Genomic DNA, 23,946 nt, shown 5'->3' on the forward strand with positions numbered 1-23,946 from the left:
CGAGTCTGTGCTCTGGGTTCTGAGTAGAGGTGACCCCATTCAAAGCTCCCACCCGACACGTGCAAGACAAGAAATGCAAAGGGGAATCAACCGGAACCAGCGAGTTGAGTACCTGGGGCTTCCTTTTACTTAAAACACTGTCCCTCACATTATTAAATAAGGGTCAAAGATTTGTAATTTTTTTATAAAGGTGTCTTAACATTTTTATAAGTTTGTGACACCCAATTGTCAAACTCTAAAGCCACAAATGTCTGCACAGTGTCTTGTGGCTGTCGCCTCTCACAGAAGTGCAACTCTCAATATCATTTCATCAAGTCAGTTAATACTGTTTAATAAATAGGCCAGAAAATTAGCTGAGAGTTTTTCTTGGCGGGATGCGGCGTGCGACCAACGTTATGGAAGATTGTCCCTTGAATCACTAAGGCAAACCTTGTTGAGTGTCATTTTACATAAAGCAATCACATAAAAAAGTTATAAATAGAAAAACTTCCAAAGTTCTCCCACAGACAGACAGGGAAATCGGAACATCCAAAAGAAGAAAAAAAAAAAAAAAAGAAAACAAAACACAAACACCCCTACGACCCATTTGCTTCAAGTTCTTGATCATACAGTACTCGACATCTTTGGATATTTTACAATGTACATCTCCAAACTGCAGCCAAGAGAAAACAAAAAGAACTAACCAGTCGTCTGAAAAATTGAGTTTATAAGAAGTCATTACCTTTACAAAATAAAAACGAAAGCCCCAACACCACTGGATTCTAATTTGTTCATCTTCCCTTGTTTTCTCTTAAAGTTTGGGTCAGGCCCACGCCCCTGACTGAGGAGGGGGGACATGGGCATGTTGACAGGTGGGTCCCAGAAGCGAAGGGCAGAAATGGAGACAGGAATCTGAGAGGCGCTGCCCAGCAGATGACATCCGAGGACCACAGGGTGTCAGCAACAGTTCCCTCTGGCTGAAAGGGCCAGAGGTGGTGTGTGGAGGCAGGGGTTTCTTCGAGGGAGTGGAGTGGGGGAGCTGGGAGAGTGACAGAGTCTGTGGTCTTCTCTGGCCTTTTTGTTTTTTTGTGTGTGTTTGCTCAGGAAGAAGCCAAGGCAATAGGAAGAGCCGAAGTCTCTGTGCCCACAGCTCCAGGGTTGGGGACACCAGCCCTTGCCCACCTGCCCAGATGAACTCGCCTCCCTTCTGGGCTACTGAGAAACAAAAGCAAACTCAGCAAGAAAAAGGGAGGGAAGGGCAGGAAAGCAGAGAGATCCGGAAGGCCCCAGCTGTCTTCCTTCTCAGGACAGCTACCCACTGGAGAGCCCGGGAGAGGGGGTGGACAGCCCTCGCTCACAGAGCCCTCCACGCCCGTCCTGGAGCCAAGGCTTGGACTCCCCACACCGGACACCCGGCTTCCTCCCTAGGAGGCCAGGGAGGGGTTGTGGGTGTTCAGACACAGCAATGCCAAAGCCCCGAGAAGCCCACAACCGAAAAGCAAACATACGCCTGGGTAACTGGGTGCTTTGTTTCTGGGAATCAGATGGAGGGAGGCAACGGCCAGGTGTTTAGAGGTGGCCCCTGTCCTTCTGTGTTGGCCCCAGGAGTCCTGAAAGACTCCTTATGACATTGCCGGGGGTATGTGGAGGTGGGGACCATGCTAGCTGGTCGTCTCCGGGTGTGCCCCTAGGGGAGGTGGGATTTGAAATTCCCCAAAGCTGCTTGGGGGCTGTGGACAAGCCCTACCCAAGCCCTCTTCCTCTGTCACACTGTCTAGCGTGGCCACATTTCTCACCTGTGCTAATGTAGGGGTGGATGTGATAAAACTAAGTCCAGTCAAATAGTGTCACCAGGGACATTAGGAGTGCAAAGCTGCTCTCTCGAGGCTTCTCTTTGGAGGGATGGGCAGATATGAGCATGTGGGTGGGTGGGAGAGGGAAGTGAAATCACCAGCCCTCTTTCACAGCAGGGAGAAACTGGGGTACAGAGGATGAACCGGTCCCAGGTCACAGGACGGGGGTGGGAAAATGGGCCTGGGTCCCAGGAGCCTCACTCCTGACTCCAGGAGGCCTCCCTGCCAATAGGGCATCTCCCCTAAGGGTCCCAGAACCACTGGAGAATGGGAAAATGAACCCATTGGAACCGAGTCAGCAGAGACTCCACCACAGAGCGATGGGGCTCACAGGGCCTGTGTCTCAGGACCCTACCCTCTTCCCTGCCCCATCTGGTCTGCCTCTGGCCAAGCCACCTCCCTCCATCTAGATCCTCACAGCTCCAAGGCGCTTTGGGCCACGTGGCCTGGGGCCCCCTGTGATATGGGCCCCTGTGAGTTTCTCTTTGAGGGCGGGGAGAGGAAGCCATGGAGAGGCCAGGCCTTTTGGGAGGAGACGCCCATCTCAGACGCCAGCAAAGGGGAGGCAGCTGCCTCAGGAGGCCTGGAAAATACCACTGCTGCTGCTATTTTTTTTTTCTTTTGAAATAAAAAGTTCACACCCATCGGATGGGGCATGTAGGCCTGGGAGGAGACGGGGAAGCAGGACCAGCCTAGTTGTTGGCTTCAGACATGGAGGCCACGTGGTTGAGGCCGGTGAGCCCGGGGAGGCCGGCCAGGCCCGCGGCCCAGGGGTCGGGCAGCGGGAAGTAGGGCCGCGCGGCGGCCACGTTCTCGGCTAGCGCGAAGGCCAGGAGGCCCCCCGCGTTCCGCTCGGCCTCGAGCTGGGCGCGCCCAAACAGCTTCATCTGCGTCTCCTCGAACTGCCGCTCCAGCTCCTGCAGGCTCAGCGCGCCCTTGGGCGCGGCCAGGAAGTGCTTGGCGGGGCTGGGGCCCGGGAGGCACACGGCGGCTCCGCCCAGGTGGCCGCCCACGTCGCCCAGCGCGGGGGGCATCACGAAGGCTGCCTTCTCCGGGGCCGGGCCGCCGGGCCCGAAGAGCAGGCTGGCGGCCCTCCAGGCCGCGGGCTTGCGGCCGCGCCGGGGCCGGGCCATGCGGCAGCTCTGGCGCTTGATGTGGCGGTGCAGGTGGTCGGAGCGCGTGAAGCTCTTGTAGCAGAACTCGCACTGGTAGGGCCTCACGCCCGTGTGGATGCGCATGTGGTTTTTGAGGTCGTAGTTATGCACGAACTTGGCGTTGCAGTGAATGCACAGATAGGGCCGCTCCCCCGTGTGCTTCCTCATGTGGATCTTCAGCTTGTCCTGCCTGCAACGCAGAGCCGGAGTCAGTCCCTGCCTGCAACCCCAGGGGCCACTCCTGGCTCTCTGCTGCCCTCCCTCCAGAACCAGCCAAGGCTCCCTACTGCCGTGGTGTCAACCCCCAGGAATGGGACCCCGGCTAGAATTTACCTTCAACTACTGTGTGCGTGCGTGTGTGTGTGTGTGTTAAGTCGTTTCAGTTGTGTCCAACTCTTTGCGACCCTATGGACTGTAGCCCGCCAGGCTCCTCTGTCCAAGGGATTCTCCAGGCAAGAATACTGGAGTGGGTTGCCATTTCCTACTCCAGGGAATCTTCCCCACCTAGGGATCAAACCCGCAGCTCTTACATCTCCTGCATTGGCAGGTGGGTTCTTTACCACTAGCACCACCTGGGAAGCCCACCTTCAACTACTGCACCATTCCTAACAGGTGTGGTTTCTCCCCTGGATTAGAGAGTGGAGTGGGAGCTGGGTTCTGAAAGGCCTCTGTCACTCTAGAACACCTTTTAGGAATAAGATCAGAAAATAAAGCACCTGCTCCATCAGGGTCTGTCTCACACACTGGAAAATAGACTTTCTGGGGCCATAGGCCCCTCGAAAGTCAGCAATTTTTCATTGTCCTCCAAGTGGGCTGCCACTTCTGATACTGGATTGCACTTTCATCTCCACTCTCTCCAGGCAACGGGGTCTTCCCTCTGGGTTCACCCTGGTCCCATCCCAGGCCCCGGGCTGTTGAGACCTGCCTGTCCTCAGCACTAATCTGAGAGTTACAGATACCAGGCACACGTTGTTCAAGTCTTCTGCACTGTGGTTTCTTAGCTGCAGCCTTGGGCTCTCCTCTTTGTCTGCAGACAATTCCAGGGTTTACAAAAGAGCCAGGTGCAACAAGAATGCAGCCTAAGCTAGGGCAAAGCTTTTCAGGGTTTAAGTGGTATTATTCAGAGGTAAGCTATGATGTGGGAAAACGCCTCCCGTAGGATGTGTGGGAGACCCTACTCCAGCTGCAGACCCACCACGAACGTGCTGAGTGACCTTAGGTGAGTAACAACCTCTCTGCTTAAGAGTTGAACCTCTCATGAGACATCAGTTCCCAGTGTCCAGAGATGATGCACAGAAATTTGGATTTGTGTTGAGCTGGATTCCACACACCTCCTGGTGGTCTTGAAAGGAGAACTGACATCTCAAGGCTGTTTTTGTAAAGATTGAATGCCGCCTAAACCAGCTAAAGGAGCCTTTCAGGCTGGCCAAGGTGGAGTCAGCGGAGCTGTGAGAACTCTCTGCAGCCTTCTGCGCCTTCCTTGACCAGGCCCCTCAGGCCAGGAAGCTGTGTCCAGTCTCCCACCTCCTCTCTGCAGGTGTGGCTTGGGTGGAGCATCTGCCTGTCATTTTTGGCTAGGGTTTGAGGTTGGAGCAGATGTGGAGCCCAGGCACCCGCCCTAAAACGGCCAGATTTAAACCACACTCAGCAGCAGCCCAGGACGCCAGCGGGAGCGGGTCCTGGCCGCCTGGCCATCCTCCTGGCCGCTAGAGGTCTCACTGGCTCTCGTTTTTTTCTGAGTAGCTCCCTAGGGGCGGAGCAGGAGAGAAAAGGACCTTCATGAGCATGCTGGGGGGCGGGGAGAAGGATCAGGAGGATGGATCCATCTCTAGAAGGCGGGCGGGCACCTGGGAGGTGAGGGTGGAGAGGGAGGCAGGCAGGGAGGAGGAAGGGAGGGTTGGTATTCTCCACACACCAGAACCCCCAACTCTCCAGGTCCCTGCCCTGCCCACAACCCACCAGCTGCCCACAATTGCACAGTGAGTACCCTGCTGTGACATCTCATGCACCCTCCCCCCACTAGCATCCTGCTCTTAGGGTCTCCGTAATCCACATTTCATCCAGGTGATTGGATTTTGGAGCAGGAAGGGGACTTAGCATCTAGGCTAGTGGGTCTCAAAGGTAATGAGCCATTATCAGGGTTTAATGAAACACACAGTGCTGGGCCCCACTCCCAGACAGCCTGAGTCAGGAGGTCTGTTGGGGAGAGAGCGGAGAATTTGCATTTTGAACAAGCTTTTAGATGCCACTGCTGCTGCTGCTGCTGTTGCTCTGAGAACCACCTGCCTAAGTTAATCCTTCACTTGGCTGGGGGGCAAACAGCACCCCAGGGAGGTGAAGTCCCTAAGGTCACCGGGAGGGTAATGACCGAGCTGGGACCAGAAGTGGCCAGGCCTCTGCCCTCAGTCCTGCGCTGTGGCCTGTGTGAACATGTAGGGGCGGGGTGCAAAGTGCTGTCTGTACCCCTGGAGTGATGCTGTACAGTGCTGGGGACTGTGACTTTGGACCCCACACACAGGCTCAGACGAGACGCTGATGCTCGGTGCTCAGCCAGGCTCACTCACTGGCTGAGAGACTCCATCCTGGAGATTCAGGGCCTGGTGGAGAGTCACCAGTGGGGCTTTAAATACATCCTCTCATTCAATCCTCACTGCAACCTTATAAGGTCGATTTAAAAAAAAAATTACTATTATATATATTTAATAGTATCGACCCTGAGGGTCACCCTCAAATGGTGGACAATGCAAGTGGTAAATCTTCAAATGTCAAGGGCCTTCTTTAAATATGCACTGCTTCTTCTGAGCTTTTCATTAGGGCATCTAAAATAAATCACACCTCAGCAGCGATTGGCCCAAGTGTGTGAGAAGTGCTGAGAAAGTGACTATAACTTTGTCTCATTGAGTGCCTGCTCAGGGCAGGCGAATACACCATCTCAATGGCCCTGGAAGGTCATTATTCACAAGCATGGTGTAGTGCAGGACTATTAGGGGTGTGGGAACCCCTCCCAGCTGCAGATCCTCCAGTGACTTGCTGGGTGACCTGTAGGCAAGTTACTTAACCTCTCTGTGCAGAGTTGAACCTAGTGCTAGACATCAGTTCCTATTGACCAGGAATCTGGGTTTGCATGAGCTTAATTCAACACACCTGGATCAATTTCCTCACTTGAATCCCAGAAGAGCTGGGGGCTCAGAGAAGTCAAAGAGCTTTCCCAAAGGTACCAGGCAGTGAGGGGCTAGAGGGCTAACTGGGCGGGATTTATTTGCAGGCTCTTTGGAGGATTTTCATACGGAGTGTTCCCAGCCTGAGGCCTGTAGGGGCTGCCTCAAAAAGTGCAGCCCAGACAGTCACAGCAGGGCATCGGCAGCCAGCCTTCTGTCTCTGGGGCCAGAAGACTGGGCCAAGCTGTGGGAGCAGCTTGGCCTAGGCAGGAGCCACTGTCCCCAGAGGAGACTTTTCCTATGAGCAGTGGGGCAGAGAGTGGACGGAGCTCATAAGTTAGTCCTGGAAAAAAATTAGGGATCATTTCCTTTACCGGGAGCATGTCTGAATCAGGGGCCTAGTAACCTGCATCGATAGCAGTATGCTTCCCAGGACCTTGAAAACACTGATCCAACCTGGCCCATTTCCAGGGAGGGAATGGCTTTCTAAGGTGGCCCAGCCTCCTTATTTCTGTGATGGCCTTTCCACATGGATGTAATGTGCAAGTGCGTTGGCAAAGTTGGGCCCTGGCTCGGCACACTCCAAGAACCAGACCAGGTCCTTAGCTGCCCTGGGCCTCAGTTTTCTGACCTCTAAAATGGGAGGCTCAGTGTGTGTGTGTTAGTTGCTCAGTTGTATCTGACTCTTTGTGACCCCATGGACTGTAGCCCATCAGGCTCCTCTGTCCATGGGATTCTCCAGACAAGAATACTGGAGTGGGGTGCCATTCCCTTCTCCAGGGGATCATCCTGACCCAGGGATCAAACCTGGGTCTCCTGCATTGCAGGCAGATTCTTTACCGCCTAAGCCACCAGGGAAGACCTTTAGTGTTGTGAGAGTGTTTGCATCTGGGTAATGGGCTAATACTGAATCTCTGGCTGGCTAGCTTCATATATCATGACTCTTCTACTCTTGATCTGCTGGCAGAGGCATCATGAGTGAAGCTGGAATGTTCCAGCCTGACTCTCAGCAGCTGAACTCTTAGTCACTTTCCTTCAGGACTAGGAATCTGGTGGTTCCCCTTAAAATCTTCCAAGCCCCCCAACCCTGTCAAATGGCCTCTGTGCTAACTCACCCCTTAGCATAGCTTTGGAGTCTCCTTACAAGCTCACCCCTTCCAGTTACAAAGGAATAAGATCTGGGGGCCCTTGGTAACTATAACGAACAACACTGTATTGTGTATTTGAAAGTTACTAAGGGGATAGATTTTACATGTTTTCACCACAAAAAAAAGGTAACTACGTTGAGGTGGTGGGTTTGTTAACTAACATGACTGTGGGTAATCATTTCACAATGTATATGCATATCAAATCATCACTGTTGTACACCTTAAATGTATACAGTGTTATGTGTCAAATATATGTCAATAAAGCTGGAAAAAAGAATCACTCTCTCTCCTCTGCCAGTCCCCTGTCCCTCCTCACAGTATTGCACCCACATACCACACGGACACACTGCTCCCCTAGTGGGCACTGCTCTGGCCAGCTTTGCATCTTGGCATCTCTGCTGGCATGAGCTGGACTGCCAGTGTCCCTGGCTCAGAGCCTGCCATATTATGGGATGGATGCTGGTAAGCCCTGGCTCCTCCCCCTTCTGTGCGTGTCTTTAGACACACCAGGCTCCATCCTCAGGTTCCCACCAGATGTCCAAGCATAGATGTGCTTCTTCCTTCCCAGCCGTGAGCCCCTCATTCCTGCTCTCCTCTTCCCTGTAGCCTCATCCTTCAGCTCTACCTTCACCCTTGCAAACTGCCCTGCCCGAAGTGTCTACCACTCCTAATCCCCCGGATCCTTCAAGGTCAAACTTATGTGCAGTCTTTCATAATACCTTCCCCTGTCCACCCAGGTCTCATTCTTTGCCCTGGCCTTCCAAAGCACCTGAAGACTGTAGCCCTGGGCAGGTCACTCGAGGAGCAAGGAGGGAGCCATAGAGGACCATGTGTCTGCACCACCTTCTCCTGCCCTCTAATGGCCACTTAGGTATGAGCATTGCCTGCCCAGCAAGTCCTGAGCTCTGGGGGCCCTGTCTCCCCGTCTGCATTCTGTGGGCCCCACTCAGCCACACGGGTGCCCCTGGCAGATGGGGACACTTGTCCAGAGGCTGCCTTTGTTTTCCAGACATGTTATTCCCAGGGCAGGGCCACCACATGTGCTATTTCCTTAGCTGCCCCTCATGCCTGCGGAGCCACCGTCCTGTCCCTGGCTCCCGGGTACCTGTCTTGTTAGGCACCTAGATAGCAAGATATGGGCAAGGAGCATTGGCCCCCAGCAGATGCAAAAAAGGGACCCAGGCTCAGGGATATTCCTGCCAGAACTAATCGTGAGCTCCGGTGGAGGCGTCACTGTGCAGGCAATTATACCTTATTTTTCACTAAAGCCCGTGAAGTCGGAGTTTCCATCATTCTTGGGAGGAAGTGGAGGCAAGGAGAAGGGCCATAATGGGTCCAGGGCTTTCCTGATCTTCGGTGATAAATGGGGTCATAAACCTGGGTGTGAACTTCGGGAGCACCTGCTTCAATCCCTTTGTGTTGGGGGAACTGACTCCAGAGAGGGGAGGAGGCTTGGCCAAAGTCACACAGCTAGTCAGAGGCAGATCCAGACCCCGAAGCTGGAGTTCCTGATCACTGTACCCTGTCCAAGGGGCCGTAGTCCCCGGGAGACGTTGGGCTCTATGTTCCCTGCCTGCCAGCCCCTGCTCTCTTCCTCCTCGTTCAGCACATGGCCCAGACGGTACCAGAACCTGCTCAGACAAGAACCCACCAGATGCTCTGGAGTTGCGCCCGGTGCTGACCACTGAATGTACAGTGGGTGGTCATGGCCATGGCCTGCTGGTGTGGGGCCGCTTCTCAGAACTCCCCAGTCCAAATCTGACACGCTCCTCTCTTGCCCTGTTCCCTGGTCTGCCATCTTGTCCCTTTACCCTGCACTGGGGAGCCAGCCCAAGTCACAGCCATGCAAGCCCCGATAGGCATTCCCCCTTCCAGCTCCGAGTGCTCCTCGCCGAGAAAGATGAGCCAGAACTTGTGGTCTCATTCCCCTGAGTGAAAGGAAAGGGTCCTGGGTCCTGGAGGCTCCCAGTGAGGAGAACGCTTTCCCAGCACCTCCCATCCAGACTTCTTGGTAACCTGATGGTCGGAGAAAAATTCTCTTCCTGCTGCCACTACTAATGACATTACATTATCTTAATAAAGTCCCCAGAGCTACCAGGAGTGGGAGAACTAAAAAGAAAATACAGGAAAAAAAAAAAAAAGCAGCAGCAGCCAGGCTCCTGGCCTTGCCTGGAGAGCCGACAGCTGTCAGGCTACACAGCAGTCAGCAGCTGGCTTGCAGTGGTTGCTGGGATTGGAGGGTAAAAGTCGCAGCCTTTATAGGGTGTCCACAGGGGATTCAGAGACTGGAGGAATCGCGGGGCATCAGAGACTGACTCCCTGGGGCACAGAGTTTTCCAGGGCCTCTGTGGGACCTCTGTTGTCATGGGGACTGGTCTCTTCTCAAGTGTTGCAGTTTCTTGACTTCACAGTCGTGGCTCCAGCCACGTGGGAGAGCCAGGCTGCGGACAGGATGCTGGGGGGCCGGGAGGGGACCCTGCCCAATTATGCTCTCTAGGGGCTCCCTGGACAGGCTGCCTGCACTCAAGGACACATGTGGCAGGACAGGAGAAACCAAGAGTCTTTCGAAGCTTTCACACAGGCTCGGGGCTAGGCCCAGTTGGTGGTGATGACTGGGGTTGGGGCAACAAGGAGGAGGAGGGCCCTGCGATGTGGGTGGGCAGGGAAAAGCCCCTCCGAGCACAGAGCACCCTAGAGGCCATGCAGAGAGGACGAATACCTTCCCACCTTCCCTGGCCCACGTGCTTCCCACTCCTCAAGGCCATCCTAGAGCGCCTCTGGTGGCCCCTGGAGTCCCGACCTTTGGCCTGGGCTTCCAGACTTTCAGATGAGGAGGGTCAGGGGCATCTTGGTCCAGACTGCCTCTGTCCTAACTCCTGGAGTTCTTCTCTCTCCCAAGTGAGAGCCACGGGACCGGTTTCATCAGGATCTGTCTCTGCAGCCAGCACAGGCCCTGGCCATCCTCAGGAAGAAAATGGTGACCTTGGACCAGGCTGGGGGAGCGGACACATAGACTCAGGCACAGAGAGAGGGCTCGGAGCCCAGGTGACCGCAGAATGGTCAGAGCTAGGAGGCGCCAGCCTGGGGCCAGAGAAACACAGTCTGTTTGAAGCCACTGAGGCCTTTCTGGGGCGCCAGGGTTGTCTCAGAGCTGAGAAAACCAGTGGTGGGACAACCGTGGGCCTGGCTGAAATCAGGAACCCAGAGGTGAGGTTCCTGATACCAGGGAATAGACAACTTGCTGGTGGGAGCCCTCAGGCCCTTCTTGGGCACCCATAGAATGAGGGCAGCAAGTGCGGCCTTAGGGGCAGAAGGGGCTCTGTTGGAAGGCCCCCCACCCAAAGCCCCTCTGCCATGTTGTGCTGCTGAAGTCACAAGGAATGATGTTCCCATGGGGCATGAACATGCTGGGAGTGGGCACTGGAGGCTGAAACTCAGAGCCTGAGCCAAAAGGCCACCTTGCAGGGAGAGGTCACTCCCAGGAGGGAGGGAAAGTGGGTCAGCATCAAGAAGAGAGGAAAGGATACCTGGCCAGAGAGCAGAAGCTCAGCTGTAATTAGGCGAAGACTCAGGCCCCAGAAAGGGAAATAGTGTCCAAGAGAAGGAGATGAGGGCAGCAGGTCCCGGGTCCCTCTGCCTCTCGGGCTCCAGTCCAGGGAGTGGCTTTGCCTTGCAATGGAAGCTGGGAATTCTGAGTCAAAGAGGCAGCAGCTGCAGCTGTAAGTGGAGCTCAAGAGTCTCCAGCTGGGGAAGGAGGGTGGGGTTACAGCTGGTGGCTGTAAGGAGTCAGCTGCAAAGGGGGTCCCCACGGAAAGGCTGCGAGGGGACTTGGCTATAGCGAGAGTCACAGGCAACCCCGACCTGGACAGCCAGGGTTGACCCCAACCAGGACGACCAGGGTTGAGGCTCTCTGACCTTTGAAAGGAATCTTACAGGGAAGCTCAGGGGAGGAGGCAGGAGGGAAGCAAGGAACCAGCGACTCTGAAGAATGTGATGGGGAGGGGTGTTGGGGGGTGTCCATCATGTCCAGCCACAGCCCACAGTGAGAAATAAGAGCCCCCAACCTCCCCCCACTCCCGGTATCTCTGCTCTGGCGGGGGTGTTCCCAGAGCTTTTCTGGTCTTTCTCAGGAGGGCCAGTGCCCAGTGGGAACAGAGTGAGGGGAGTTGCGAATAGAGGTGGGAATGGATCTGCTTCAGCTGGAAACAGGCCTGGGGACCCAGATGGCTGAGCAGGATTAATCCGAACGGAGGCCCCGGCCCGGACTGGAGGGCTACTCTGGCCTGGAGGGGTGGTGAGCCAGCCGGCAGGCACAGAGGCCACCCTCAGTGATCAGCAGGAATGTGCTGGGAGGGAGGGTCTGGAATGCGACCCTCCTATGTAACACAGCATGGAGGCCGGGCCAGGAGGCCCACGCAGAGGATGTTCTGGTGTCAAGAGGGTGAGAAGTCTGACTGTCTTGACTGACTGAGTTAAAAACTTTCCCTAGGGAAGGCAGGGATTCAGCCTCACATGGCCCTTATGGAAAGTGGACTGTGGGAAAGACCCAGAGGAAAGTGGGGGGAGGGAAGGGAGATGGGGACCTGGGGGGGCGGGGCAGGATCCCTTGCGGTACCCTGAGATGCAGCACCTCCCACTGGAGTCACAGTCCTGGGTCTCCTCTGCAGGGAGGGGTGTCCCCAGTGCCCACCATCTGCGCAGGGGACAAGCAAAGGAGGTGGAGCCTGGATGGCAGGACTCAGGGGCACAGACTGCTAGAGGCCCTGGCTCCGGATGCATGAACCGCACGTGAATTTGGACTGGGCTCTGGCTTGTCTTTCTTCTGTTATCCCTGTGCTTTTGTGAAGCCTTTCAGGTGTTCTGTGGGTCTAAGGTGAATGCAGTGTGGGAGGTGGGGGTGACACCAGAGTGGCAGGGCCGTTAGTGAGGGGCACCTGAGAGGGGGTGAATCTTAGGGACTTGGGGTCTAGCTGCTCTGCAGCAATAAGAGAAGTGAGCACTTGAGATGAGCACCGCTGGCTGGAAGGGGACACACCCCAGGTATGGGGGGCCTTGCCCTTCCACACCTGGAAATTCTTCATTTACTGTCAGCCTGGAGCAGCTGGGAGAGTGTGCTGGAGTTTCCTTCACAGAAGCAGCTGCGAGGGGACCCAAGGCCACCTTGGAAACAGTCAGAGTTGTCCTTTGAAGCAGTTACTGGAAGAGCCTGCAGAGCTGTTTCCACAACTGTCATCTATTCCCTGACCCTCGCTGGCAACCTCAAATAGAGTTTTCAAGCCATGAAAGAGAGCGAGTCTCGTGACTTAGCAGGACTCATCTTGTTTTTCCCCTCAAAGCATTGCCCCTGATTTGATAATCGACCTGATTCAAAACATAGCACTCTGTCCTCAAAACTGACGCTTTGGGTCCACCGAGGAAAATCAAAAGAATGAGCCCCTTGCAATTCCCAAAGCTAAACGGCCAAGAGGGTATGGGGGTGACAGCAGCGCCACTGGAGTACGTGTGGGTTTCTCAAGGTGGGTTCTTTGGTGGGGACAGTGGCAGTGTGGGGGACAAGACCTGGACTAGGAAGTCACCATCCCAGGGCAGATCCCACCAGGCTCTGTCCACATCAGATAGACACACTGAAATGACTAAGCCCTGATGCAGGGCACTCACCGGGACCTTCCCCACCGTGGACATGGCTGTGAAGGTCAGCCTCACATCAGTGACCACCACTGATACCAACAGACCTTATCTCCCCCAAAGAGGCCCATCGAAACCTAGCCCTGGACAAATTGGACCCCACAGGATCCCAGCAGTCAGTTTTGATCACAAAAATTGCTGTGCAGAGAAGGTATATAATACTTGAGTGCTGAATGGAACACAGTTCAGGAAAGATGAAAGGTTTATCATGTACTAATTTCAAATTTCAACTTTCATAACAGCATAAAGTTAACCCTCTTCCTAACACGGACAGTCAAGGGAGACATCATAAAAGGAGGCACATCCTGTAGGTCTGACCCCAAATAGGACTGAAAGGGCCTCCGGGGGTCTCACTGGGGTTCAAGTCCCAGCTCTGACATTTCCCAGCTAGGCTTAGGGGTGGCTGATTAGCTACTGGGAGACGGATCACCCATCCGTGGACAAAGCCCATGGCCCTCCCTGACTTCCAGGACGTGGAAGGAGGGGTAGTCTGAGGAATCCACTCAGGACAGGCCCTGACATGCTGACCACTCTCCAAATAAAAGGGGGGGGGGGCGGTGCTGCATGCCACTGGGGAGCTTCAAACTGGCTTCCCTGGGTCTACAGTGGGAGCTTCCCTACTTTCGGGTTAACCAGACAGCTCTGCTCGGATCTATTTCATATCTTGGCCTTCCACCTAGGAGGGTAATACAAGAAAATATTTGAAAATCACTGCGCCTCGTAATGCCCAGCACCTGTAATGACATTGAGCTTGCCTTGCGGCTAGGACCCCGTTGGACCTCCCCTGACCTGGATCCTTTTCCATCCCGGAGGCCCCCCGACCCTTCCCGTCCCGCCCCGCCCCTGTCCCATCTCGCCCCGCCCCCGGCCCTCCCAGCCCCGCCCCCGCCCCGCCCCGCCCCGCCCCCACAGGCAGCCCTGCGCACCTGGTGAAGCGGACCTCGCAGATGTTGCACATGTATGGCTTCTCCCCGGTGTGGGTCCTCATGTGCCGCGGCAGCTTCCCGGCCCCCATGATGACTTTGTGGCAGATGGGGCACTGCTGAGAGGCCTTGGGCTTCAGCTTGCGCTCCTCCACCAGCGGCCAGGGAGGGAAGAGGCCCCCCAAGTGGGTGGCGCTCAGGAAGTTGAGATAGGCACCGTAGTCATTCTCTGCCTTGATGGGGCCCAGTGGCCCCCCGGGAAGGTCCGGGAACATGTCCTTGAAGAAGTCGCTGGGGAAGGGCGGCGGTGGGGGTGGGGGCAGCTCCTCCTTCTCCTCCTCCTTGATCTTGCGGTTCTTGATGACCAGGTCCAGGGGCCCACTGTCCATGGGCTGCTCGGGCAGCTGGGCAAAGGCACCGAAGTCCCCTGGCCAGAGGTGTGGAAAGAAGTCCGGGGCGAATGGAGATAAGGAGGGTCTCCTGTCGGGGAGGCTGGCTTTGGGGTACAGGTTCTCCCTCAGCAGAGATTCGATGGAGAAGTCCCGGATCACGCCCAGGTGGCCCGGGCTGCCGGCCTGGAAAGAGTCGGGGAAGTCCCTGGGTGTGTCCGAATAGGCCTTCTCGGAGAGGTGGTCCGACTTGGAAGGGCTTTGGTGGCAACTGATGTCCTGGGGGTCAGGCAAGTTTTCTTGATCAGCAAAATCCTCCGTGTCATCGTCGTCGTCCTCCTCTTCCTCCTCCTCCTCCTCTTCGTCCTCATCATCGTCCTCCTCGTCGTCGTCGTCTTCTTCCTTGTCCCCCCCGGGCTCCATGATCTCCAGGCACACGTTCACGATGCACTGGATCTCCAGCATCCTGGCGGCGTTGAGGATGTGCTTGACGTTGGAGGCGGTGATGGTGAGTGTGGAGGTGTAGGCGAACTCCAGGATGGCGGCCAGCGCCTCGGGCTGGACGAAGTCGATCTCGTAGACGTAGGGCTGGCTGGCTAAGGTGCCGGCCGTGAAGAGCTTCTTGAAGTACTTGCTGCAGGCGGCCAGGACTGAGCGGTGGGTGCGGTATTCCTGCTCCTGAACCACCAGGAGCACATCGCACAGCAGCCCGTCATGCCGCTGCTCGTTCAGGCTGCAGAGGACCTCACTGCTGTGGTTGGGGAAGGGAATGCCGATCAGCTCGTCAATGCCATTGGCCATGTTCTCAGCCGGAGCCCTGAGCGGACACACACAGGGAGAGACTGAGTTAGAGGCCTTGGCCCCTGGAGGGGACACCAGCTCTGGGATCCCGGCCCAGGGAGGCCAGGCTGGTGGGTGAAGGCGGTGCTCTTCTATCCCACCCCTGCCTTTGCTTGGGCCCCCGCTCCGTCCTCCTCTGCTAGAGAGCCGGCCCCTCTTCCTCAGCTTTCCCCACTCTCACCTGTCTTTCAGAGCCCGGCTCCCAAGCATCCCTTCTCAAGGTACCACTGGGCTCTTCCCAGGACCCCGAAGGCCCTGGGAGCTGGGCTCCTCATTGGGCAGCTGGTGCCTGCCTTTTAGCAAAGGCTATGTAATCTCCTCTCAGGCACGACTTCACAGAATTCCACTTTGGGAATGTGCAAGTCCCCAGCGCGAGGCCAGCCGGCCACGTGAGACTCCATGGCTCTGTGTGCTGCGGGAATGGGGGCCACTCCTGACTCCCACCACGTCTGCCGGTCAGGGGCCAAAGGGGGAGTCTTCTCTCATGACTCAGGGCTCCCGCTGGGAGAACGTTTTGGTTTATTTCACAGATCCTCTGCCTCCTGTCACGGACTCCCATTTTGCTGCTTTTGGCTACTGATGTGGGTGTACTAACAACAGGACTGCTAACCATAGCTGAGTTTTCCCCAGGTCCAGCTCCATCATGTTGAAGTCTCAAGCCCCAGGATGTCAGAGTGTTACTGTGTATGGAGGTAAGAACTTTAAAGAGGTAATTAAGGTTAAAACGAGGTCCTATGAGTGGGTTTTCATCCAGTATGACCCCCAGAGGGGAGACCATGTGAGGACATGGGGTGGAGGGGGTGGTGGAGGGAGGTGGAGACAGTAAGCTGAAGAGAGAGGCCTCAAAGGAAATGGACTCTGCCGACACCTTGATCTTGGACTAGATCCAGCCTCTAGAACTGTACGAAAATCAGTCTGTTCTTTAAGCCCGGTCCATGGTACTTTGTCATCACAGGCCTAGCAAACTGACACAGCTACTAGAAACCTTAAGCCAATTTTGTGACCCCTTTTTGCAAGGGAATGGGGGCCTTATGGCAGGTGTTTTGCCTTCTGACCTAGACTTCTGGCTTCATCTTAGTTGATGAGTTTTCCCTTCAGTTGCCATTCTTGGCTTTTTAAAAAACAGTGACCTCCCACATACGTATATCTTGAGCCATTTGACCTATAAATATTTATATTCAGTGTTAAATTCAAGTGTACTGTTAGCTAATTTATCATGTCTGTATTCTGTTACTCTCAGGGAAACATATCCCTGTGGGGAGAAGCCTCTTCTGAGACACCTCAGGATTATCTATACATCAAACACAGTGTGGCCAGTGATAGCTGCTAGGAGGGAAGGGGGTCATAAGGAGGGGGTCCGGGCAGAGGACAGCAGGCACCCCCTCCCTTCAGGAAGCAGAACAGATTCAACTTGGACAACAAGCCATCTTAATTTTTAATGCCAGGGCATGGAGGGCCCTGCTACTCTGGGCAAAGCTTGGTAATGGCCCACAGATAAATCCTAGCCAAGGCCTAGCCCTTCCCTGGGTTCAGTTACAGTGGGGAGAAAAGAAAAAGGAAAACAAAGCCTGGAAGCCCCACGGCCCAGTGGGAAAAGCTCTGGGAATTCCCCCACACTCATCTTATGGATGTTTCTGCCCTGAGAAGGCAGATGCAGCAGAAAGGGACAAGGGAGAAGTGTCAGGCCCACAGTGTGGGCCCCGAGTGACTTGGAGGCACCAGGGACCCAGAGGGGTGTCAGGGTGCTGGGTGCTCTGCCCCCCCCCTTCCTGCTCCTCTATGGGTGATGGAGGGCCTTAGTCTTCCCTGAGCAATCCCACCTGGGCAGGTGTTCAAGCCATATCCTAAAGCAAAGACCTTGCTGTTTTTAAAAAGGACCAGAGGCCCTGCAGGCCATGCATTCATTCCCTGAATAGTCATGGGGTTTCTTCCTGAATGCGACACTGCCCTGGGGTGTGGGGACTCACAGAGAGCAGACCAAGCAGGGCCCTGCTCTAAAAGAGCTTACAGGGACATAACAATGATGAAAAAGGTGGAGCAAGATCCACCAGCGAGGAAGAAGATAGCACCACACACCTATCAGAATGGCTAAAGTAACAAGAACTGACAACACCAAATGCTGGTGAGGTAAAAAAAGACATTGCTGTGTCCGCCTGGCTCTCTCTTGGATCACTCGCTCCGGGGGATGCCAGCTGCCATGTCATCAGGACAGCTCTATGGAAGGTCCACATGGCGAGCGGCTGAGCTGTGTGAATGACCACCAGGAAAGTGGGTCATTGAGCTCCAGTCAAGCCTTCAGATGACAGCAGCCCCCTGACATCCTGACTGCAACCTCATGAAAAACACTGACTCTGAACCACTTAGCAAAGCTGCTTCTGAATTCCTGACTCATAGAAACTGGGAGATAGTAAATGTTTATTCTTGTTTTCAGTTGCTCAATTTTAGAGTAATTTGTTATACACCAATGGATAACATAATAGATAATCCAGGGAGATAACAGATGATACAACAGGCTATCCAGAGGCACTCTTCACTTCATTATAGACCTGTGAAATTTATCAGGATGTTTTCTGGCAATGGCAGTTAAATGCTATCTTCTAACAAAATCAGTATGACACTGGTTTGATAGATGGAAGTAGATGTATTGAGAAAATGATATCTTTTTCTAATTCCCACAAAGCTGCCCTAATGGTAGCAGGGTCCTGACCCTCAGAGGACCCTTTTCCTCTGAAAATGCTATTTGTGAATGAAACGCCCCCTTCAACTGTTGCCCAAATCAGTAAGACCTCAAGAAATTAGTTCTTTCAAACAAGTTTTCTTGCTTGCCAAGGGCTTATTCATTTAAAGACAAAAATGTTTTTGAAATGTTTTTCAGGAAAAATTCCCACAATTCCTTAGACTTATCCTCATGTTCTTAAATAGAGGAGTTGGGAACCCACTGGATGGGATGGGGGTGGTCAGGGTCTCACCCGAGCACTCCAAGGGATGGATCACACCATCCTGACTTGACATGCCCTGCCTCCCATGCTTTGGGAGTCAGGTCTGCTAGGGCCTGGGGGTCAGGAACCACAGCTGTGTGACTTTGAGAGGCCCCACCACCTCTCATGGACAGGGGAAATCTGATAACTGGAGTCATGACCGTGAGGAGGGGCTTCCCAGGTGGCGCTAGTGGTAAAGAACCTGCCCGCCAATGCTGGAGACATAAGAGGCTCGAGTTTAATCTCTGGGTTGGGAAGATCTCCTGGAGAAGGGCATGGCAACCCACTCCAGTATCCTTGCCTGGAGAATCCCATGGACAGAGGAGCCTGACGGGCTACAGTCCTTGGGGTCACAAAGAGTCAGACACAACTGAAGTGACTTAGCACACCTGCACACACGACCTTGAGGAGCTAGAAGCACAAAGTGAATCTGGCCATGAGGAGGGGCAATAGGCCTGGGTGACTCTGGACTTGAAGGCTGGTCTGTCCAGCAGTGACTTCTCACCATGGCATAGTTTGGAGTCTTTGTCCCATTCCTGGAGGAACGGATGTAACCATAGAGCTGGGGGGGGGGGGCTGTTTTTCCTGGCAGGAGGTAGCAGGGGAAGGGGAGCTGTGGCTTGCTGTTTTATTGAGTTTGGGGGGAAAAGCGCCCCCACCCTGCACTCTAGAAGCTTCCCTGGTGACCTTGAGATTCCTATGCCTGGAGGGTCTGCAGACAGCAGTGTTCCAGAGGGACTGCCACGTCCAGCCCCCCTTCCCACCCGGGCCCTCCCTCCCATGGCCCAAGCGAGGGTACTCTGTCTCCAAGAATAACACGCTCAGGAAAGAAAATCACACACACACGAAAAGCAAAACCAAACCTCTTAACAGTTAAGAGAGGCTTGATGCAACATACAAACCTCTGGTAGGAAGGGGCTAGAAAAAATATAGAGCCCAGAAATAGATGGGGAGGACAGAAAGGGGGAAAGAGGCGCTTGAAAATGGAGGAAGGGCACAGGTGTGGTCCCCATTCCAGAGGATGTGAAGCCCACCACAACCTCCCCTGGGTCTGTGCCCTCAGTGGAAGGTTCTAGAAGCCAAGGTGTGTCCACATAGCCTGTCTGGCAAGGGCAGCATTTCTCAGCTCTGGCCTAGATTTATTCAGTTACAACATGAGAATATCACTTGCCTCAGGTACTCTACCTGCCCCCTTCCACTACAGGGAGATTTATCATGCCCTCAACTCACCAGCGAAAGAAGGGGAGGGCCTCCTCCTACGAGAGGAATGGAGAAGAGATGGATGTGGAGCCTTTGGAGAGAAAGGGCCTTGGACTTAAAGAAATGCACTGAAAACCCGGGCTCTAGAAGTCCTCCAGAACTAATTTCTTGAGTGTGACTTGAATTTTTGTTTTTCATTTGTGTCCTATTCTAATAACCCCATCAGTCAAGCAAGCAAGCCAACATTTCTAATAACAATCAATACCAGCTATCATTAGTCAAGTGCCTGTAACATGTCTGCCATTGAACCTCTAATCCTTCTTCACCCAACACAACCCTGAAAGGTACACATTTTTATCATCACTTCCAACTTAGAGACAAAGAGCATGGAGAGGGTGAGTGACTTGCCCAATGGCAGACACAGTGTCTGAGCCAAGATTTGAACTTGGCTGCATCTGGCACCAAAGCTCATGTTCATTCCTCTTTACCATGCTGCTCCTACAAAGTCCATATGAGGGTGAGGGTTGGGACCCTACCTGTCAGAGGTTTAGAGATTTAATCAGAGACAGAGATGAGGGGTGTGCACCAGGGGCCTGAGACCCATGCAGGCCTGGGGGGCTCAGGACTGATGGCACATGAGAAATAAGGACAGGGAGACAGCAGACCCCTGTGGGCTGGGGGATCCAAGCAGGTTTGCAGGAGGAGGGGCCCTTTCTGAGGTGTGAAGGACAGAGAGGATTTCGTTGGACAGAGAGGCAGGAAGGACCAGCCTCATGGCATTTGTATCCAGAAAACTTTGGATCTCTAGAGTCCCCTTTGAAAGTGTGTTGAACCTGGGTACCAAGGAGGCTCTCACAAGAACTTGCTCTCAACCAGCATGTGCCTGAAGTTGGCTGAAGGCCATCTGACCACAGGGGGTTTCTGCTGGGAGGTGGAGAGCGAGGACCCTGCTTTCAGATGTCTTGGGTCCACTTCCTGGGCTTGGGCACTTAGTATCACCCTCCTGAGCTCAGTTTCTTTATCTGATCATGGGGATGATAATAATGTCCACTACAGAGTGGCTGGGCCAATGAAATGAGGTCAGTGCTACTGAGACAGAGGAGGTGCTCAACCACTGCTGGCAATTATAAAGTCCAGGAGGGACCAGAGTCCTAACAGGGGTCTTGGCAGAGGGAGATGGGATCATACCAGGAACTAATTTGCTTTCTGTATAGTTTTGCAGAGATCACACTATTTAATCACCTCTCCCAAAGACACTCCCAGGGCTACCCTAGCATGTGGAGGACATCGTAGTCATCCAAGGTCCTCCCATATGTCCAGTCTCATGGACTCCTAACCCAAAGAGGCAGGCAATGCAGGTAGAAACTTTATGCCTATTTTACAGATGAAGAAAATGAGGCACAGAGAGGAGCTGATGCCCAAGGTCACACAGCACATTAGTATCAGAGCTAGAACTAGAGCTAGATGCTTTGATGCCCAAGCTTGTGCCCCCAGCCAGGTGTGGGGCTGCCTGGCTGGTAGGTGCCCCATGTTCTAGGGCTGGTTTTACTAGGAACATGAAAGGCAGGGATGGGTAAATTTTGTATATACTCCTGCTGCTCTCAAGTTTGCTTATCTGGGAACTGGGGAAGTAATTGCATGGCTCTCATCTGCTCCAGGGCAGGGTTTGTCCCTTATATGTCTATATCATTCCCAGGATGCTATCAAGCAGGAACATGGGAGATGCTGAATGAATGAGGTTGGTTCAAATACATGGTGGGGAGAGGCTTGAAGTCACAAAAGGTGGTAAGAAAAGAAAGAAAGTGAAGTCACTTAGTCGTGTCCGACTCTTTGCGACCCCATGGACTGTAGCCTGCCAAGTTCCTCCGTCCATGGGATTATCCAGGCAAAAATAATGGAGTGGGTTGTCATTTCCTTCTCCAGGAGATCTTCCCAAGCCAGAGATTGAACCTGGGTCTCCCGTATTGTAGGCAGATGCTTTACCGTCTGAGCCACCAGGAAGTCCCTACAAAAGGTGGTGGGCAGTCCCAATCTTCTGCCTTAGGGACACCTGATATTTGAACAGAAACTTATCACTCATAAAGTATTTCTATCTATTCATTTCATCCTTATTACGATTCCCATTTGACGGGGATCCGAGAGGCTGAGTCACTTGCCCCAAGTCACACTGCTTGATTTCTACTCCAGTCCCATCTTTTTCCTGTCCTCCATGGCTGCCTCGATGATGTGACTTTCAGGACAATTCTATTGTTGTGATGCACAAATCCAGCGCCTCCTTGAATCACGCTCAGGTCAGCAAATCTGGGGCCCAGAGTGATGTTTCCATCAGCCAAATCCCCATGGCGGACTGGCCCCAGCTGGCAGGCTCTTTCTGCCCTGGAGTGGCCCCGCCCCCTCCCCAGCCTCTAGCCCCTCCCCATGCCCGGGCTTGGCAGAATCAGTGTCTCCAGGAGGGCGAGGGTGGGCTTCTGCAGGGGCAGAGAAGGCATGTGGATTCTTTTCCAGACTTGGGAACGAGGCTAGGTAGCAGCTAGCTGCCTCCTCTGAGCAGGTTATTAGTCTCTGTGGTCCGTATAGGCGCAGACACCTGCAAGGGGCTGGTGGGCCAGGGCAGGGGAGAGGCAGGGAGGCCTGGCCCAAGCAGCTGGCTGGCCCCACAGATCTCTGCTGGGCGCATCCTACCCTGCCCTTGGCAGTTCCCCTAAGCAGGGCAGCCACACCCCTCAGCCCTGGAATGCCCCAGAGGCTGGGGCCAGACATGTGGGCTGGAAGGCTGGGTAGGGCCTCCTCAACTTCCAGCCTGCGCCCCGCCTCCCGGAGCACCTCCGGCAGAGGGCTGCCCCACCTACTCTGCCACCCTGCCAAGACATGCCTGGAGTCCGTGGTCCCCAGCTCAGCCTTGGGCCCAGGGCTTGGAGCTGCCTGGTTTCTGTGAAATGAGCTCTGAGTCTCCCTCCTCTGCCAACAGTGACGGCCATGCCAGATGCTCTCTGACAGCTGGAATGCGGGCCCTCTCTGCCCAACATGGTCGTGCCCCCTCATTCTCTGCCCCCCACGCCCCACCTCCACCAATGCCTGACCCCTCCACTCACAGGACACCATCTGAGAGGGCAGAGGCCAGCCTGGCAGGCAGGCACTCCTGTGTTCCCACCCCACACAGAGGGGTTCTCCCCACATCCCGACTCCTGGGGGGCCTGAGCTTTTGCTCCTGAGACCAGACATTCGAGTCCCTGCCTCACTGCTGTCTGAAGCCCCTGACTTACCATGCTGCGTGTTTGTGGGGCACACCTACTTTCCTCTATACATTTTCTCAGGATCCCCGGGTACAGAAGGAATTATCTGGCCCACTTGCTAAGCTCGTGCTGGTGAACGGACTCACCCAAGGTCACAGAACAATGTCACAGAACAAGGTAAGGGAGTGACAGAGACCCCAGACCCCCTGACTTGTCACCCACGCCCTGCCCACTCTCTCTTTTCACCCCCACCCTCACCATCATTACCACCTCCACATCCTGCACAGGTTTGGTTTTATCAGAACAAGGTCTAGGGGCCCCGTGGGAGTTTGGAGGAAGGACACAGCCACATTTGTATAGGGATGAGACAGACTCGGGACAGACTTGGGCGGTGCCCCAGAGAGCGGTGGAGTGATGGGCGACAAACAGTGAGGGGCAGCTGTCCTCCTGGGCTTTGGTCCCGAGGGTGGGGCCAGGGCACCTGAGTGTCGGAGCTGTTTAATCTCCCCCTAGAGGAACCTGCTCTTCACAGCATCCCGTGAAAGTGAAAGGAGAAGAGAATGGCAATCCACTCCAGCATTCTTGCCTGGAGAATCCCAGGGACAGAGGAGCCTGGCGGGCTACAGTCCATGAGCTCGCAAGAGTCGGATACGACTGAGTGACTTTCACTACTACCACTACTACTACTTGCCAAAGTACTTTCATCTTCATGGTGGCAGGTGAAGCCTGTTAGATACCCATTTTACAGACCAAGGAACAAAAGTGAAGTGAGGTCAAGTGACAAAGTCCAGCAATAACACTGCAGAGCTCACATACTCCCTGAGGCTGTACTCTGGGGGCACCCCGGCTGTGCCCCTTGGGCTGGGTTGTCTAAGGGCAGCGTGGCCTGGAGCGAGGCTGCGGGGGCTGAGGCTGCCTGAAGCTGCTGTGGGGACGGTCCCCTGAGCTGCCTAGGTTGGCCGTGGGAGCCTGGGCCGGACAAATAAGTGGTATCCCTTCAAACGGTTGTTCTTTAATCATTTATTCATCCTTTATTTATGAGAGAGAGAGGTGGAGCAGGGAGGGGGGAAAGACTTGTTTTCTTTTAAGAAATACTGCACACCTCTTTATGTTCGGAATAAAGGATTTACTACTTGTGTTTATTACAGGCGATTTCCCGAGCCAGAAAACTCCTTGGGAGGCTTATTAAACCTTATTAAACCGCTGAAAATTTAGATAATAAAATAAATCACTTGTTTCCCATAAACAGCACTCAGCCCCGGATTACTGAGTTTCAGAATCCTAGCTGCCTCTGCTGCCTTCTCCAGGTGCCCCTGCTGGCGGGCTGGTGGGCTGCGCTCCCCACAGCCGCTCACGGGGGGTGGGGAGGAGGGGGCCACACAGGAGCCCCCAGGGAGCCCTATTCT

The 23,946-nt window shown here is 54.4% G+C and overlaps 1 protein-coding gene across 10 annotated transcripts in view; it reads right to left on the reverse strand.

Annotated features, from left to right (window-relative positions):
* Positions 1-305: 305 nt before the first annotated feature.
* The window catches only part of ZBTB7C (zinc finger and BTB domain containing 7C), a 456,655-nt gene continuing 433,014 nt past the window's right edge, over positions 306-23,946 (reverse strand). For all 10 annotated transcript variants that reach the window (XM_081563474.1, XM_081563471.1, XM_081563477.1 and 7 more), the window contains 2 exons: positions 13,904-15,106; positions 306-3,176 (listed from right to left, as the gene is read on the reverse strand). In XM_081563474.1, coding sequence (XP_081419600.1) covers positions 2,525-3,176; positions 13,904-15,090 — 1,839 coding nt within the window. In that variant the 5' untranslated portion in view covers positions 15,091-15,106 and the 3' untranslated portion in view covers positions 306-2,524. The remainder of the gene's footprint in view (positions 3,177-13,903; positions 15,107-23,946) is intronic.

The sequence above is a fragment of the Giraffa tippelskirchi genome, chromosome 14, assembly GCF_054371585.1.
Source record: "Giraffa tippelskirchi isolate mGirTip1 chromosome 14, T2T-mGirTip1v1.2.pri, whole genome shotgun sequence".
NCBI lineage: Eukaryota > Metazoa > Chordata > Mammalia > Artiodactyla > Giraffidae > Giraffa > Giraffa tippelskirchi.